The sequence below is a fragment of the Nothobranchius furzeri genome, chromosome 4 (genome assembly GCF_043380555.1).
Source record: "Nothobranchius furzeri strain GRZ-AD chromosome 4, NfurGRZ-RIMD1, whole genome shotgun sequence".
In the NCBI taxonomy this organism is placed as follows: domain Eukaryota; kingdom Metazoa; phylum Chordata; class Actinopteri; order Cyprinodontiformes; family Nothobranchiidae; genus Nothobranchius; species Nothobranchius furzeri.
In genome coordinates, this window is record NC_091744.1 from 294,152 (window position 1) to 307,500 (window position 13,349).

A 13,349-nucleotide genomic window follows, 5' to 3' on the forward strand; every position below is an offset into this window, starting at 1 on the left:
GCATCCCTGTCTGTGAAGCCAAAAGGAATGCTAATACCCACAGTAAAAAGCAGCTAGTCCATTCCAACCCATCTTAATGAGCAGAATATTTCACCTGCTCCTGCTCTTTGCATTTTAAATAACCTTTATTACCAGAAGGGTTGGTCGGATCCCTGAGCACAAACGGGAGATGTAGTTATTGCTGTGTAACTGACGCCGTCTTTGCAGTCCCCCAAATGCATTGTAGATTGTATTGTTTATTTATTTATTTTATTTTTGTTTGTTTGTTTTCAGAACATATGTGGAGATTTCTTTTTTTGCAGTACATAAAATTAAAATTAGACAATAATTTGAAAAAAAGGCAACAAAGATGGGGGAGTTAAAGATTTTGTCAGATTCTGAGGAATAAAATTCAAGTACGTTGCAAAGTTTTGGGTAATTATTATTGATGAATCAATTATTTAATGAACCCGTTTTAACACTGCATCTTTCTAACATATGAAAAATTGATACATTTTAAGCAAACATATCTTTAAAAAATTGGAACAAAACTATTCAACAAAATTTAGCATTTTTTAAATAAACTGGGTATTAACTTTTAAGCCAGACAGAAAACTCACTTGAAAACATTTACAGAAATCAATATTTCTGTAAGTGTTTTAGATTCGGTAACATTGGGTTTGTATTTTCTCTGCTTTGCAAATACGTTTCTGTCAGGCCTTTATTGAAATTCTGCGTCAAACATTGTAATCTTACAAATGGCTAAAATAACAATTCTCTCATAGCTTATTTAAAAAATCCCTTTCCTTTGCCGTCTTATTTTCCAAGCATAGGAGGTTTGGCCATTTAAAAATAAGCATGAATTAAATACAATCGTAATGAAAAACATGTTTATTGAGCGAGTAATACATTTCAGATTTTATATGAGGGGCGGTTTACCACTAAATATTTCAAGAGCACATTTAAAAATTTTTTTTTCATTTCTATTGTTCATATTGCTTCTAATCAATAGTCTTTTATTCATTTCATTTGGTTTTCTTTAGGATTTGATTGGAGCTGTTTCAAATTGGTATGCCTCTTGTGCCCAAATCTTAACTACTTACAAATGACTGAGAAAATGCCCATAACTATCCCATTTTTTGCAGCTATTCTGAAAACTTGGGAACTAAATTAGCCTTATTATCCGCTGGAGATACACACTAGCTACTCCTGAACCAACAAAGGAGCAGACAATTAGAAAATCAGCGGTCTTTTCTTGACCTGTAAGCCTTTGCATTGGTTTAGAAATAAGGCATTAAAGAGATATTTTACCAATTAAAATGCATCTCTGGCAAAAAGTTAGAAATGGTTCATATAGTCCCCAATGTAGATGTGCAAAAGGCTAATCTGAAATCTTGGTGCAGCTGGAACCAACACTTTTTGCTTTTTTGTAGTACGGTAGCCCACAATGCAAACACCGTCATGTTGAATGGTGGAACACAGATGCAGGCTTTGAAGCAAAGAGAGAATTTTAATGAATGAATGAAAACAAACAAAAGAATGATGAATGATCCAGTGATTAGAGGCAGAATTAAATAATTGGAAGGAAGCAGCAGGAGGCTCTAACAACTAACCTGAGGGACGAACTATTTAACAACTAGGAGTGATAGTTAAGGGAGAGCAGCTGGGCTGATTATGGATGGAAAACAGGTGTGGAACATGACGAATGACTGGGGTGCTGAATGAAACATTCTAAATAACAGAGAGCCTATAATCTTAGAAGACACTAAAAAGTTAAATACAAAGAGTCTGGAAACAAAACATTAAGAATGGAAATAAACAAAATCTGAATAAGAGAAAATACTGAAAATAATAAAGTAAAGACAAAAAGTTGTTTTCCCTTTGTCTCGTTTTAATGATTGAATCCAACATCTTGCCCAGTATAATATATTTTGTAATGAACCACATTTCATTGTAAATCTCTGTAAAATAAAATACTTCTCTGTGTTTTTCTGTTTCTTTCATCTCAGATTGTTGGGCGGCCATGACAAGCGAGGAGGAGGAGGGCCCTGGTGTTGCAACATCCACAACAGTATCATCACCGTCAGCGGCAACAATCTCCAGGGTAACAACGGCCATAGGCAGGGGCAGTCGCAATGGTGCTTCCTCCTCACCCCTCTGCAGGCCCTCCCCTTACTCCCGCACATGTCCCATGGAATTGGAGGCAGAGAAGGAAGAGGTAGAAAATGAAGGGATTATTCGAGAAGAGAAGATTGAGGAGGAAGAAAAGGAGCAAGAGATGGCAGAGGAAGAAGAGGAGGAATGTGAGAGGGATGGTGATAAGGAGGATGGGAGCAGTAACGCCAGTGTGTTGGTTGTACCCTATCCTGAGCTGGTACCTGTGGTCTTCTTCTGCCTTAAACAGACGACTTGTCCCCGCAGCTTGTGCATCCGTATGGTCACCAGTCCATATCCTTTATTGTAAACTTTGTGATTGACGATAGTATGGTTTATCAGTCACCAGGCCACCATTATTTGCTCGGTCATTTACCTTCAACTTCTAGGCTAGGATTAGCTTTTCTAAAAGATAGTTAAAGCAGTATGAAGACGTTTTAAGTCACCAGACTGTTATTAAAGCTGTGGTCCAGTGTGGCATTATCCCTTGAATGCTTCTCTAATCACTCATCTCCAATACACTAAAGAAATCCCATTCTGTTCCTCTCATGATGAGTTTTGCAGAAGGACTTTTAAACTGTTTTGAATTTCTTTAAAAATACAAGGCAGACAGAATCTGTAACTTTGGTACTTGTTTGGATTACTCTATTGCAATTTTCTGTCTTCTTCTGGCGTCATCCCGCAGTGCATGCTGGGAACAGGCAAGGCAAGGCAGTTTTATTTATAGCACCTTACAAAAGTATAAAACTGACCAAAAAGCTTCACAGAAATTAAAAAATGTTTAAACAATACACATAATGAGAATGCATAAAAACTAAAGCGTAGAAACTAACACCAAAAAACACAAAAAAGACTCTCATGCTGAGTTAAAAGCCAAATCATAAAAATAGGTTTTCAAAAAAGATTTGAAACCAGACAGTGGAAAGGCCGACCTAATGCTCAAAGACAGCCCATCCCAGTGCCTAGGGGCCACTACAGAGAAAGCCCTGTCACCTCTGTCCTTCTGTGCAGCAGCATTCTGCACCAATTGAAGACGTGAGAAGTGGGACTGTGAAACACCAAGGTACAAAGAATTACAGTAATCAAGACTTCATGTAATAAAAGCATGAATTACTGTTTCAAAATCATTTTTTGACAGCAAGATCTTTACTTTGGCCATCCTTCTCAATTGATAAAAACTAGATTTAGTCACCACACTGATCTTCCTGTGGTTAAGACAAGATCCCCATCCAGTACAACACCCAGGGAAACCACAGTTAGTTTCAAGACCAAGGTCAACTGCACCCACCCTAGACAAAGTACTTGGACCAAAAACTACAACCTCTGTTTTTTAATCATTAAAAAGAAGGAAGTTAGAGAACAGCCACTGTCTAACCTCAACAAGACAATCTAAAAGAGAACATGATTGTGGCCCCTCTTAAAAGGCACGTATACCTGGGTATCATCTGCATAGCAGTAAAAATGTCACCCATTTTCTTAAAAATCGAACCAAGAGGTAGCAGATACAAAGAAAACAACAATGTGTCAAACACAGAACCATGGGGAACCCCACAAGAGAATGACACATCAGAGGAAGTAAAATCCCCCAAAGAGACACACAAGGTTCTGTCAGCTAGGTACGACACAAACCAATCCAGCACGACCCTGTGAACACCCACAGAGTTCCATCCTAGAAATCAGGAGAGCATGATAAACGATATCGAATGCAGCTGATTGGTCCAACAATCCCAAAATAACAAAGTCTCCGGAATCAGTCGCCAATGTAATGTCATTAAGAACATTGCCGATTCTGTATTGTGGACTGGTTCAAAACCAGACTGGATTTTTTCCAAAATGTCAAAATTCCCATCAAATACTCAGTCAACTGTGAGTAAATTACCTTCTCCAGTACTTTAGAAATAAAAGGAAGTCTGGAGATAACTGAACAAGGCAGATGAGTCGAGACCAGGCTTCTTCAGCAAAGAAGGAACAACAGCATGTTTCCAGTTCCCTGGTACAACTGCAGAGATAATGCTCTGGTTAATAATGGCAAGAACCCAAGGACCAACTGATTAAAAAATAAATAAAATAAAATAAACCTTCTTTTAAAAGCCTAGGGGCATCAAATCCAAGGGAGAACCAGCAGATTTTAGAGAGTTAACACAATCCCAAAGGCAGTCCTATGTAAGCGGCTCAACCTGACTAAAAGTAGCTGAACAGGGAGCAGAAAGGGTCTGACGGGGGACTGATGAAATCTGAGCTCTGATATTTATTATTTTGCCCAAAAAGAACCTCAAGAATGCTTCGCAAGACATCACAGAGGGCTCAATACCCACTGGTTGGTGAATATTAAGGATATTATCAATTACATTAAAAAGCATCTGTTGCCTTTGATGACAGAAACAAAGTAAACAACACAGGCATGTGGTCTGAGTAAGCCAGGTACCAACACACCACATGTTTAAACCAGGTCAAGAGTATGTCTATGTTCCTGGGTCGGGGCACAAACATACTGCACCAAATCAAAACAGACCATAATTCTCAATAAATCATTCACCATTGGTTTGTCAGGGTAACAAGTATGAATGTTAAAATCACCTAAATCTATCAAACTCTGGCAGAAAGTCCTTGTACGTGGGTGGACGGTACACCACCATGCACAGCACGGGGTCATTACGACCAAGTTCAAACAGATGACATTCAAAACTGCTGCGAAACAGGGAAGGGTGAAGTTGCTTACTTTTAAAAGAGTCCTTAAAAATGGTTGCAGTTTCACCACCACATCCTGACGTCCTAGACGAGTTAAGCCACCGAGCGGAGTGGCATGGCACCGCACCACACCATGGTGCCATGCCACGCGGTGGCGTGCTGCATGGTGGCACAGTTGTTAGCACTGTTGCCTTGCAGCAAGAAGGTTGCAGGTTCGAAACTCGGCTGTGGCCTTTCTTCATGGAGTTGCATGTTCTCCCCATGCATGCGTGGGTTACCTCCGGGTACTCTGGTTTCCCCTACAGATCACAACATGCCCTACAAGTTAAAAATTGTACGTCGCTTTGGATAAAAACGTCTGCCACATAAATAAACATAAAATAACAGCACCCTGGAGGCAGTAGTTTGGAAAATGTGGTGGATTCACTTTCAGGAGATGTCCGTGAAGAAGTCCCTGATGATAAAAGTTTTGTTCGATAGAGACCTTGCGTTAAGCCTGAGTCATGCTTCTGCGTCTGCGTCAGTGCGGAGACACGCAACACCATTATCCGTCCTTGCGGGCCTGCTGGAGAGCCTCCACAAGGACGCACGGAGTCAAGCTCTCTTTTCTAAACATCCATCCATTGAGATGGAGAACACAAGCTTGTGATTGGTCAGGGCACCGCTGTTGTCTACAACGCTGCCATTGCGCCCTTAAAAATGTAAAGAGAAATCAAGATATCTAGCGGCAGACATGGAGAAGCTTGAAGAATACCTTGCGAAAAAACTCTAAAAATTTGAATGTTTAATTCCCCCGTGACTGGAGGAGTGAAAAGATATGCAGCAAGCATTTTATTTGTGGACGGAAATGACAGGAAATGTGGGTTTAGAGGAGGCGAGCGCATGAAGAGGTGGAGGAGGATGAGAGACAAATTTGTCTGTGTTAAAATGTCACACTGAGCAGGAGGAGGTAGGACCCAAAACGCAGAAGCCCAGAATGACTCGAGGCAAGAGCAGTTGAAAAAGGTAAAATCCTTTTATTAAGGTGGCAACAAAAATAATTTAGATGCAGGAGTCAAATCCAGAAAACTGAAAGTCAGGAAGCCAAAAAACAAAAGCTCAATAATGAGCACAAAGACTAGAAAATGACGAGGGAACAAAACAACGCTGACTCACAACAATGGACTGACAAACACTGAAGGACAACACAGGGCTTTTAAACACAGAGGGAGGTGATCAGAGGAACAGGTGACAGATGTGAGTGAGATCTGGAGGGAAGGCAGGTGCATTCAATAAACTAAATGGGGAAAGAACTAACCCCCAAATTCCACTACCTCCGCTCCGCTCCGCCCCCGCCTTCCGCAGCCGCTCGCTTCCGAACTCAGTTTTTACTGCTACCCGCTCTACAACGGCTCCGCTCCGGTGCGGAGACCTGAGGGGGGCAAACAGGCATGCGCGGAATTTTCAAGATCTTGCGATACAGTCCGAGCAATAAACGCGGAAGTTAGATCCAAACACCCGTTGTGTGGGAGAAGCATCGAAATGAACTGTTTAATCTGCCCATCATTTGTGTTGAGAGATCAGCAGTGTTTGGATCAACAAAGTGTGACTACTTTGATAGTGGAAACTGTATTTATGGCTTACTTTTGTGCATTTAAAGTTCAGCCGCCATTGATAGTTGTTAAAAGTTGTTAAACCTGTGCGTATGAAACAAAAAACGCCTTTTGTTTATCGATTTATTGTGAAATAACGGAAGCTGTGCTTGCTCCCTTTCCTGTTGGGCGGTTGTGATTCCTGTCCATTGACTGCGGAGGTGCTCTGGCGTCCGGCAAAAGTAGGATCGATTCTATTCTTGCCGGACACTGGAACAGAGGGCGCCGCATTACCGCAGCACGGCCGCAGTAGTGGAATAGCTCTGATTGACTACAACGGGACCGATTTTGCTGCAGAGTTTGTGCCGGAGCGGAGCGGAGGTGGTGGAATTTGGGGGTAAGCAGGAGAACCTGGAGGAGAACAGGAGGAGGCTGGGGACAGAGGGACACAGAACATGACATAAAATGTCTCATCTACAAAAAACACAATATAAACACACTATCTTGGACCGATACATGACAGGATACACAGAACAGCGCTACGCCCTCTGTTGTCCTGGCGGGGAATTGCTTTGCAACACTCTCCAGGAGACGGAGAAGTATGAGGGCAAAATGTCTCCTTCGGTGTGTGCGTGTTTCTCCCTTTTGGAGCTGACGGAGGAGCATGACTAAGGCTTTAGCCAGTCCAAACGTAATGGCCGGTCTCAGGGCCAACCCAATGCTAGGCCAAGAAGCCACAAATTGGCGGCATTACTCCCATGCTGCCGAGAACAGGAGGAATAAAGATAGTGATGAAGATCCAAACAACTGAAGCCAGAAACAGGAACCAGCCAGGAGCAAAAGGGCTCCACCAAACACCTCGGATCCCTGAATAGGAATATGCCATTTGCCGCACCGGGAAGAGGTAGCTGCGCAAACTTCAGCCTCGTTAACTTTCCACCTCGCTTCCCTCTGTGTTTCCCCCGGTGCGATGAACGGCTCCTCCAGGGCAGAGGCACTGTTGCACAGCACAGATATACTGGAATCCTAGCCAACGGCAGTGGCAAGTTATTCTGCCCAACTTTATCAAAAGTATTCCCAGCAGAAAAATGAAGGTCCAGAAGCGTGTGGCGATCATACACCAGTAGAGTCTGCAACATGGCACATAAAACAACAAAATATTAACAACACAAGCAGACGGCCAGCCAAGCACACTGGCACCATCTTGCTTCATTAAAGTTAAAGTTAAAGTCCCATAGTCATCATCACACACTGGTGAAATTCATCTCCGCATTTGGCCCATCCCCATGTAGGGCAATGTTGTTCTGCTGTGGTGGCTGCAAAAAGGGACACTAGACAGTTTTTAAACTGTGATCTAGAGCTTCAACATTGATTTCAGTGATTGTTCAGTTAGAAACTTGGCTGGTTTCATATTTGACACCATTCTGCAGCCCTCTGCTGACTCTAGATACTGCACTTGATAGTTTTGGAGAGCAGGTAGTTGCCCTATAGGGGTGCGCTTTACCTGTTTCACAGTTGTTAGCTGTAATGCTAGCGGTTAGCATTTTCAGTTCACCAATTGTGAACAAAACACACAAGGAGAAGTTTGCTTCTTCTGTTAGCATCATGGCAGAGCCTGGAGGTAGAAGTAAGAGAATAGTGTCTTTGGAGGCGAAACAAAGAGCTAAAACCGGAGTGAACACTGGCACAGCCTGCAGTCATTGGAGGGAGCTGAAGGAGGCTACAAAGTCACAGATTGCTAGTGGCCTGGCTTTGTTGCTGTTGAACTTGTACATAATTATTTTTGGTCCAGCAATGTGGATCTTTTTACTTTGTGGTTTATTTTCGTATTAGTTGGCTCATGTTAGTGTCAGCTTATTGTTAGTGCTAGCTACAGCAGGCTGCAGCAAGGTTATTTATGACAGTTGTAATTACACTTTCAACCAGTAGGGCAGAGGAGCAGGAAACTGATCAGTGCTACTTTAGAATAGAATAGAATAGAATAGAATAGAATAGAACATACGTCATTGATCCCGCAGTGGGGCAATTCACTTGTTACATCAGATCAAACACTTTGAGAATAATTTCAAACCAATCAAAGCAAAGATACTTTATTAATCCCAGAGGGAAATTAGAGTTTCAGTACACACAATTCAGAGATCAGACATATATGGGCAAGACACATGACAAGAATTAGTGACTGTGGTCATTCGCAACCCTGAGTCACGCTACCTTAATAGAGCTCAGAGGGGTTACATGAGGATTGGTTCAGGTGGAGGGAAAAAAGGCACTTCAAAGTTACCCTCCACCAGGAGGGCAGCTTTGCTATGCAAAAAAAACACCTCAGACACACTTAAGACAACACAACACAACATAAGTGTCCACTAGGTGGGGTGGTGGGTTGGGACTATCCCAACTTCAGATCCAGCAGCCACGATGAAGCAGCGCATGCCACTTCAGTATGGATAGGGGGAGGAGCATTGAGGGTTAGAGGGTTGCAGTGACCCTGGACGCTTCCGCGGCCTTCCCGCAGTCCCGCCCAGGCTGGGAAAAGAGACAGAGTTGAGTTGCCATAGCGACAGCACATTCCACATATCTTCTGAGGGGGGAGTTTTCGTTGGAGCCTTGCTGGCTCAATGACGCCAGATTCCGATTAGAAATTGTTTTGGGGCCAGACAGAGATAATTTCCTCTCTGTCTTACAGTTTGTTGGTCCTCAACCTCTCAGAATCCCAATAATGGACATTAATCTATCCCAATCCGTGCTGATTCGTCCACTCTATCGTTGATGGCATCCATCTTTTGTGCCAAAGAATGAATCACCGCCAAAGTCCCAAGCTCACGATTCATCTCAACAATTATGTGAGTCTGTGAATTCACAGCGCGGTGCAAACCATCTCTGAGCTCTGGGATCAGGCCAATATTCCTCGACAGCTCGTTAATTTTCTGGTAAGCCAGGTAGCCTCCAAGGCCAATGAGCAGGAAACCCGACACCAACACCACGAATATCCACACATCTTCAGAGTCCTCCACAGACAACTGAGATAAACAAATCAAGTTCCACTGTTTCCAGGAGTCCATGATATGTCCAACTGGATCTGTACAGGCAGGACATCTGGGAGCCCCTTCAATTTTTTTATCAATCGTGTTGAGAGACCAGCTGACAAGATCCATTTAAATGTATTTCAGTTTCCAGTTACCAGAAAAATGCAGAAGCAGCCGTGCACCCAGCACACAGAGACAGGCAAAGGCCTTGAGGATAAGATATGGAGGAGAGGAGGAAAAAAGCGTCTGCACCCGCCAAGAGGCAGAAGAAAAATAACAACAAAGGTTTATGCATATAACAACGGACAGTAACCTTTTATTGTAGCCTTCAACCACAAAGAACCAAAAATACAAATGAAAAACTCAGGTTCTAGAACTATGCCGCATACAATAAGGGACACAGACATACTATGTAAATCCAGTATTGAACAAGTTTTGAACACATACTGACTGTTGCATTGCCAGTACAACTTCAACTGAGGAGTTATACACTGTTACTACAGAGGGTGTAGTGACCCATGGTAGTGATCTGTTTTACATCTGGGATGTCTCAGTCTGCCTCTGAATGAGCTGTCCATGGTCTCCACAGTGGAATGCAGGGGGTCGCAGGTTTTTTTTTTTTTTTTTTTAGATGGAGGTCATCTGTCCCAGCATCCTCCAATCACACATCTCTTCAATTTAATCCAGTGGGCAGCCCAGAACCGAGATAGCTTATAAAAGGATTATAAATAAAAAAATGTAGATGATAGAATAATTTTAGCAGATGGGAATTAACTCCAAAGGACCTCAGCCTCCTCAGGAGGTGGATGCAGCTTTGGCCCTTCTTATACAGAGCATCCGTGTTGTCGGACCAGTTCAGTTTGCTGTTGAGGTGAACACCCAGGTACTAAAAAGTATCCCCCACCTCAATGTCTGCTGGATATTTACGGGTGAGTGAGGAATAGCCAGGGATAGGGAACGCTGGTCCCGGAGAGCTGCTGTCCAGCATGTTTTTTAGTTTCTTCCTGCTTCAACACATTTGATTGATCTGTTCAGCAACTTATCAGGCTCTGTAGATTATAATCAGGTGTTCTGAAGCAGGGTAACCTCTTAAAGGTGCTGGACAGTGGCTCTCCAAGACCAGGGTTCCCTACCCTTTCTTTAAGCTGTAGATGCCAAGGGAATTATGAAAGATGACCTACTTTATATGTTTAGGTTTATTTATTTGGCAGACGCTTTTATCCAAAGCGACTTCCAATTTATGACCTACAGGGCATGTTGTGATCTGTGGGGGAAACCGGAGTACCCGGAGGAAACCCACGCATGCATGGGGAGAACACGCAACTCCACGCAGAAAGGCCGCAGCCGGGTTTCGAACCTGCAACCTTTGTGCTGCGAGGCAACAGTGCTAACCACTGTGCCACCATGCAGCCTGATTTATCACAGAACAGGATCAGATAGTCAAATTTAAGCATGTTTAAGTTACTTTAGACATTTTAACTATGTACCCATCTTTAAACTTCACTTTAATGGTGGGGTAATGAGGTTCAAGCAGAGCAAGGGAACCTTGAAGTGTTACAAAAACAGCACTAAGGGGGTATTTGCTGACACTTTTCAATCTGTTTTATTGTAGTGGACATGACACATTCTGCCCCATAGCTGTATCCTTTTGGAATACATTTTACAAGAAGCTTGTGTTTTTGTTTGGAGGTTACAGGCTACCAGATCATACAAGCATAACTGCAAGCACACTTCGTTAATAGCTGTGCCCGAGGAAGAAATGACAGGTGTGTTCGATATACAGTATGCAAACAGAGCACTGTGTCATGGCTGCCCCTGGATTGAGCTTAAGAGCAACATTTCCAGCGTGGTGATGTGTGACTAATGCTCAGAGTTAATAAAGGCTATTAGCACCACACCCAGGAGCGGAGAAAACATGGGAACCTCACAGATATGACTGATTGAAATTCACTTGAAGTGGAGTATAATTGGGGAGATGAGAGAAGATGTGGAGATGAGCAAATGTGTGATGCAGCAAAGGGTTGATTCAGTCAAAACAGAGGACAATAGGTCAGTGGAAGGACGTGAAGGCTAGTCTGAAAAATAAATAGTAGAGGGATGATTATCAAGAAATGGAGTTTGAAAGGTAAAACAAGCAAAAATGATCTGTGATTTAGTGAAAGTTTAGAAAACAGCTCACCTTTGATTATGTTGGTCCTAAATTTACTCTCAAGGCTCCTCTGTGGTGAAGCCGCTTCATGACACGGTTTCTGAATCAAACATGTGTCTGGCATTTGTGTGTGTGTGCGTGCGTGTGTGTGTGTGTGTGTGTGTGTGTGTGTGTGCGTGCGTGTGCGTGTGTGTGTGCGTGTGCGTGTGTGTGTGTGCGTGCGTGCGTGCGTGTGTGCGTGTGTGTGTGTGTGTGTGTGTGCGTGCGTGCGTGCGTGCGTGCGCGTGTGTGTGTGTGTGTGCGTGTGCGTGTGCGTGTGTGTGTGTGTGTGCGTGTGCGTGTGCGTGTGTGTGTGCGTGTGCGTGTGCGTGTGTGTGTGTGTGCGTGCGTGCGTGCGTGCACGTGCATGTGTGCGTGCGTGCGTGCGTGCGTGCGTGCGCGTGCATGTGTGCGTGTGTGTGTGTGTGTGTGTGTGTGTGCGTGCGTGCGTGCGTGCGTGCGCGTGCGTGTGTGTGTGTGTGTGTGTGTGTGTGTTTTCACTGCACACTCTAGCTTTATCCTAAGATCCATAAACAAGTTGGTCTTAATTGACCCTATAGACAAGAGCATTAGCATGTTTGTCTGTGTGTACCGGGCCTGTGTTGGGTCAGATGTGGTTCAGGGTGTACACCAGCACCCCCACTGACCTCAAATGTGACAAAATTATTAAAGAAAATTAGATTCTAATGAGTGAAAATAACTAAACATGACAGAAGCAGCTGGTTAGGAAATAGGCTGAAAGCTTCAAAATAAAAACAAATGATGCCGAACTTTTTAAGCATTTAGATGTCCACACATAAACAATTGCGAATCAATATTCTTCTAATTTTATAATATATTTAATTATTCCTCTTTTTTTAAACAACTTATTTCTTCTCTGAGTTACTGGCTTAAATAGACCCCATCAATTGCCTGACTGAGTAATCAATTATGAATGAATGAATGAATGATCAATTTATTCAGTCAGTTATCTTAAGATAATGTACATTAACATGTCATACAATTAGATACAAATACCATTTCTCACTAACATATGCCTTGTTTTTTATATGGTGTCTATTTGGTATATCATGACTGAACAGGTTTAGGCAGAAGCAATAGCTTATAGAATTGCCTAACCTACTTACAAAACATTCTTTTAATTTCCCGCAATGAACCAACAACCCAAATAAAAGTAAAACACAAATCCATCCATCAACATCAAATTAATACTCTTCAAAAATGTTTTTACTGATAAGTTTTTTAAGAACTGAAAGAGAAGTTGCTAATTTTAATTCTATTTTAGCCTCATTCCAAAATTTTGCTCCCATTACAGAGATACATCTCCTTTTCATGCCCTTTTTGGCTTTTTGTAGAACAAACATACATACACCTCTTAAATCATATTTAGTGTTTGTTTGCATGAATTCTTAATGGAAGAGGGCATTCGTTCTTAAATCTGGAATTGGGTTGTAGGGGCAACAGATTCAGCAAAGATCCCCAGACCTCCTTCCACCAAACTACATCTGCCAGCTCATCCAGAAGAACTCCAAAGCATTCACAGAATAGCTGTTGGAAATAATCCCTCATAGGGTTACCCTGCTTAAGACAACTCCAATACAAAGTGTCCAACAAGCAATGTCACCACTGCTGGAATCACTTCAACTGGCTCATTTTACTTTTCTGAGGAGAAATAACTTTATTCTGAGATCCTCTCAAATAGCCAAGCTCTTCATTTCACTTCATTTATTCATTTATGGAACACCT

General features: G+C 42.5%; 1 protein-coding gene across 1 annotated transcript in view; it reads left to right on the top strand.

The window, feature by feature from the left end:
- LOC107391375 (voltage-dependent T-type calcium channel subunit alpha-1I) overlaps positions 1 to 13,349 on the top strand; it is a 374,405-nt gene that overhangs the window by 69,748 nt on the left and 291,308 nt on the right. Inside the window, exon 2 of the mRNA XM_070549995.1 lies at positions 1,989 to 2,427. Coding sequence (XP_070406096.1) covers positions 1,989 to 2,427 — 439 coding nt within the window. The remainder of the gene's footprint in view (positions 1 to 1,988; positions 2,428 to 13,349) is intronic.